This window comes from Gavialis gangeticus, unplaced genomic scaffold, assembly GCF_001723915.1.
Source record: "Gavialis gangeticus isolate Ggan-Ray unplaced genomic scaffold, GavGan_comp1, whole genome shotgun sequence".
NCBI lineage: Eukaryota > Metazoa > Chordata > Crocodylia > Gavialidae > Gavialis > Gavialis gangeticus.
In genome coordinates, this window is record NW_017729031.1 from 42,716,058 (window position 1) to 42,721,177 (window position 5,120).

Sequence of the window (5,120 nt, forward strand, 5' to 3'; positions counted from 1 at the left end):
GGAGTCCGCACGGCCCCCTCTGAGCTTCTCCCCGTTTCAGAGACGCTGGCCGATGCGGAGAGGCCCCGTGGCGCGGCTGAGGTGTCGGACCGGATGTGCTGCTCCACCTGCACCCAGGCCTTTGACAGCCGGGAGGAGCAGGTAAGCGGAGCCGGGGCCAGGGGCAGATCCCTGCCGCCCCCACCCACGGCAGCGTGAGCTGAGGGCAGGAGCCTCCAGCCAGGACCCTGCAGGGCTGAGTCCCGGCAGCAGCACTGGCACAGGCAGGCGCAGCCCCAGCACCTTGGGGAGGTTCGACTCCTGGACGCGGGGCAGCCGGAGGAAAATAACCTCCCTGGAACGAAGCTGCAGCTCCTCCTTGTCACCTGGTGGTTGTGGGGGGGTCTCACAGTGGCCCCCGGCTGCCCACTGGGGCTGGAGAGGCCTCAGCCCCGCCGATTCCCTGCAGACGGAGCATTACCGCCTGGACTGGCACCGCTTCAACCTGAAGCAGCGGCTGCGTGGGCGCCGGGCGCTCACGGCTGAGGAGTTCGAGGACCAGACCGGGGCCGGTGAGAGCAGGGCTGGGCTGTGGGCCACAGGATGGGGGGTTGTGCTGGGGCTGCCCTGTGCCCCCACCGGGTGTCCCTGCTGCTCCCCTCCCCCCGGCAGCTGCTGTGGCTGTGTCCAGGGCGGACCAACCTTCCCCCTGAACCTACCTGCTGCCGTCCCGGTGGCCTGTGCTGTATAGGGGTGTCAGGGGAGCCTGCAGGGACCGCACAGCAGACATGGGGCAGGGGCTGGTGGGGGTCCTGTGTCCCCGGGGGCTGTGGAGGGGGTGGGTCTGCCCAAGGCGGTCCCTGCGCTGCCCCCCACAACCGGCAGCGATTCTGGGTCTTTGCAGGGGGCGTCTCCAGCATCTCCGGCTCCAGCTCTGGCTCCAGCTCTGATTCCAGCAGTGACTCGGACGTGTCCCCACCCCAGGGCGGCGTGAGGGGCAGCTGGCCAGAGCCCCTCCAGGGCCGGTGTTCCCACAAGGTGCTGTTCCGCAACGCGCAGGGCCAGCTCCTGGCTGCCTACCGCTGCGTGCTAAGCACTGCCCAGGCAAGTGGCGCGCTGTGCCCCCGGGGCCCCGCCCCCCCCAGCCTCAGCCCAGCTCATGCTGACTCTGCAGGACCCAGAGAGGGGCAAGCCCAGTTGGGTCCGTGGCTGCTCCTGGGCCCTGCTTGTCCCGGGATGCTCCCCGTGGCCTCAGCTGCATCGCGGGGGGAGGGCAGAGGGTGCCTGTTGCCCAGGTGCGCTGCCAGCCGCTCACGGCAGGCTCGGTGTGGCAGGGCAGGAGCGAGGAGCCCGAGGACCTGGTGACAGCTCTGCGGGGCTTGAGCCCGGATGCCTGCTGGGTCGTGCTGATGCTGGGCGGTGGGCACTTTGCTGGCGCCATCTTCCGGGGGTGAGTGCAGGGTGAAGCAGCCTCTGGGGACCCCACACATGAGGAGAGCCAGGGCTGTGATTTGGGACCCCCCCACAGCGGCTCCCAGGGATGCAGCTAGGGTCCAGCCTGTGGCTCCCTGCACCATGGAGCTCTTCAGTCTGGTTGGGCCCCATCCCTGCCCCATGCCCCCAGCTCCACCTTCCTGGGGTCAGCAACTCCCAGCTCATGGAGCTGGGAAGAAGCCTTAAGCATCCAGGCCCCCGAGCTGGCATCTCTTGCGGTCTAGCTGGGCTTGGGGGAACATCAGCACTTTGCTCTCTGCAGGTCCCAGGTGCTGGAGCACAAAACCTTCCATCGCTACACAGTGCGGGCGCGGCGTGGGACGGCCCAGGGGCTGCGGGATGCCCAGGCCCCTGGCTGCATCCCCCGATCTGCCGGCGCCTCCCTGCGGCGCTATAACGAGGCTGCACTGCTTAAGGTGGGTGAGCGCTGGGACAGCGTGGGGGCAGGAGAGGCCTGGCACAGGGAATGGGGGAGGAGCCTAGATGGCAGGGATGGGTGCACAGGGGGCCATCTGTACCCCTATCCGGTGAAGGACCGTGTCCCCCTCTGCCCCAGGCTCTGGTACTGACCCCCCTGGTCTCCTGGTTTCTGCCTAGGGGTTAACCTCCCACAACCCCCAGCTTTTAGAGCTGGGGGGCAGGTCCTGGGAGCTCCTGAGCACTCTTGTTCTGCTCTCTCTCCCTGCTCTCTCCTCCTGCAGGACATCCAGGAGCTGCTGGCCAGCTGGGAGCCGCACCTGCAGGGTGCCCAGCGCATCTTCCTACGCGCCCCCCGCTCTGCCCGCGCCCTGCTCCTCGGTGGCCGGAGTCCCCCGCTGCCCCGGGCCTCCCCGCACATCCACCACATACCCCTCAGCACCCGCCGGGCCACCTTCCGCGAAGTGCAGCGTGTGCACAGCGCCCTGGCCACCCTCCAGGTCTACGGTGAGTCCTGGGCAGAAGGGGATGCCCTTACTCCTGACTTCTGCCCTGTCCGGCCTCTGGCAGCGCCAGCCTCATCCCGCATCCTCTGCTCTGGCCAGGGATGGGAGGCTACCGGCTTCCCCCTGGGGGTGGCATGGGAGTGGTCGACTCACCCCAACCCCTCGTCTCTGCCTTTGCTGCCTAGAGGAGGGCAGCAAGAAGGCTGGGGCTATGAAGGGGCTTCCCTAGAAGGAGAGACTCACGAGGCCAGGCCTGGGCAGTCCAGGAGAGACGCTGGATGGGGGACTCTGTATCAGAGCTGTCTGGATCCTGGATGCTGGAGGTTGCCAGGGGGAGAGGAACAAGGGAAGACCCTGCTCGGATCCAGTCTTCTTCCTTCCAGCTCCGCTGTCTGCTGCTCTGTTTACATGGGCCTTTGCATAATGCCCCTGGGCGGGGGCCTGGGCCCACCAAGTAATACTAGACGGCTTGCTGGAGAGAGAGGCCGGTGAAGACATAGCAGCTGATTTCTTGGGACAACTAAAAAAAGAACAGGGACAAGAGTGAGGTTACAGGTTTATAACGAGGGGGTAGAGTGTGCCGCACAGCCCCCACTGGCCCTCGAATGGGTCCAAGGAGCTAGCAGACGCTGCCCTGTGATGCTGTGCCCAGAGGCAGGATCAGACCGAGGACAGAGCAGACCCGCAGCCTCTGGGGACCCCCGGCCAAAGCCACCTTCCTAGTAAAACATGGCCAGGCTGTCCTGGGCCAGGAGGAGGTTGGCAGGAGGAGGAAGGCCCCCAGGCTTGGGGGCCGCAAATGGGGAGTGCATCAATAAACAGGTGCGGGCAATGGCACAGCTAGAGCCTGACCACAGGCAGTGGAGGAGGCAGGGCAGGGGCTGCAGACTGACGCACTCCAGGGATGCGTGCACCAGGGTCTCCCTCTGCTCGCAGCGGAGGCAGGGGTTGGAGGCGTCCGTGAGTTGCACCAGACACGTCCGTGGCCATGGCTCCGGACAGGAGTCGCCAGCTGAGGTCCCAGTGGCTTGCAGGATCAGGGTGGAATATACAGGCTTGTCCATGCTATACCCTCATCCATGTCAAGTCTATCTTGGCACTTGGTGTTGGGTGGGACACAAAGGCAGGCTGGGGAGGTTATGGAACCACACTTGCAGAGCTGATAGCACTGGGCAGATCGAAAGTGGACCGGTTTGGCACCCCCTGGGCTGCTGCAATGGAGGCAGGCAGCACTGTGTAGCCCCATGACAAGTTCTGGGGTCTGGGGAGGGCCCGGGGGGCAGGTCAAGGCAAACCTTGGTCTGAGCCAGTGCAGGGCAGCTCTGATGTCCTGGCAGCCTCCACCTTGACCCCAGGGCTGCAGGCTTGGGGGATCTGGGTTTCTGATCCCAGCCCCAGTAACCCGTATGCTACTGCTCCACAGGGAAGGACACATCGGTGGCCGATCTCATCGGCTCCCCCCGGAAGGCTTGGAGGAAGGTGCCACGGGCTGGGGTGGAGCAGGAGGAGCCTCCACAGGGTGCGTGCAGCTGGGGGTGGGGGTCCAGCGGGCAGGGGCAGGGGGAGCCAGGACCTTAGCAGGGGCAGTCAGTGCGAGCCCTGGCCCGGGCAGCCTTGTGGGTACCAACTGCCAGGGAGGGCACGTTCCAACAGGGGCAGGTGGGACTGGTTCCCCCAGGACGTGCCCCAGGTTGGCAGGGAGAGCTTGGAGGGGAGCCGTGATTGGAGCCCAGCCCCAGCTGTGTTGCCCCCCGCAGCCCTGTCGGAGGAGGAGGATGCGGATGCGGAAGGGGGGAGCCTGTCGGGGGATCTGGAGACGGTGGAGGTGACGCTGGGGACGCTGGCACTGCGGGAGTTCGAGGTGATGCCCCGGCGTCGCCGGAGGAGGAGGAGGAAGGGGCCACGAATGGCTGGAGGTGAGGACAGAATCAGGGTCCCCAGGAGGGGGAGAACTGGGGTGGGGGGCACGTATCTAACGCCCTCTGCCTGCTCCTTCCAGGATCGGAGCCGTGCTCTGAGAAGCCAGGAGGCGGCGACGACCCGGAGACCTCACAACAGCAGCCAAACCCGAGTGTGGAGCCTAGGCCCCAGGGAACAGGTGAGTGCCCTCGCTCCCGGGACCACCCCCCTGGAGAGCAGAGACCCCCCCCACACCCTGCTTTGCTGATGGGGGGGTAGAGTCCCCAGGGCATGAGGCCATGGTGCCTCCTTGTGGGCTGCTCCTCTGCTGGCTGCCTATGGCTGCTCCTGGCTCTGGCACCAAGTGGGGGTCTGGGGGGGCTGCAGGTGCCTAGCTGGAGCTGGGGGGTGCTGCAGGGGGTCCTGCTGGGCAAGTGTTCCCAGCTGCTTCCTGGAGGGTCTCGGCACCATGCAGAATGGGGTTTCCGGCTGGTGACCCCCATGTCCCACCCGGTCAGGACCCGCCCTCACCGAGCTGCGGGATGCACTGTTTACGGCCTGCAAGACAGGTGACGCACAGACACTGCAGCTCCTGTTGGGAGCCCCCGTGGGTGCATCAGAGCAGCCTGGGGGCCCTGCGCTCCTCGCTCTGCTCAACGCACCCATCCATGCTGGTGGCTTCACCCTGCTGCACGTGGCAGCGGCCGCAGGGCAGGGGGAGGCCGTGCGGCTGCTGCTGGAGGCCGGTGCTGACCCCACGGTCAGGTAAAAGCCCCCACCCACCCACCCACCCACAAAGCAGATGGCATCACTCCCTCTCCCCAG

General features: G+C 66.6%; 1 protein-coding gene across 1 annotated transcript in view; it reads left to right on the forward strand.

Annotated features, from left to right (window-relative positions):
- Positions 1–5,120, forward strand: part of ANKZF1 (ankyrin repeat and zinc finger domain containing 1) — a gene marked incomplete at its 5' end in the record, with an annotated part of 20,190 nt that continues 15,070 nt past the window's right edge. Inside the window, 10 exons of the mRNA XM_019522827.1 lie at positions 1–141; positions 449–551; positions 884–1,083; positions 1,314–1,429; positions 1,736–1,889; positions 2,175–2,397; positions 3,820–3,915; positions 4,154–4,312; positions 4,396–4,494; positions 4,814–5,060. Coding sequence (XP_019378372.1) covers positions 1–141; positions 449–551; positions 884–1,083; positions 1,314–1,429; positions 1,736–1,889; positions 2,175–2,397; positions 3,820–3,915; positions 4,154–4,312; positions 4,396–4,494; positions 4,814–5,060 — 1,538 coding nt within the window. The remainder of the gene's footprint in view (positions 142–448; positions 552–883; positions 1,084–1,313; positions 1,430–1,735; positions 1,890–2,174; positions 2,398–3,819; positions 3,916–4,153; positions 4,313–4,395; positions 4,495–4,813; positions 5,061–5,120) is intronic.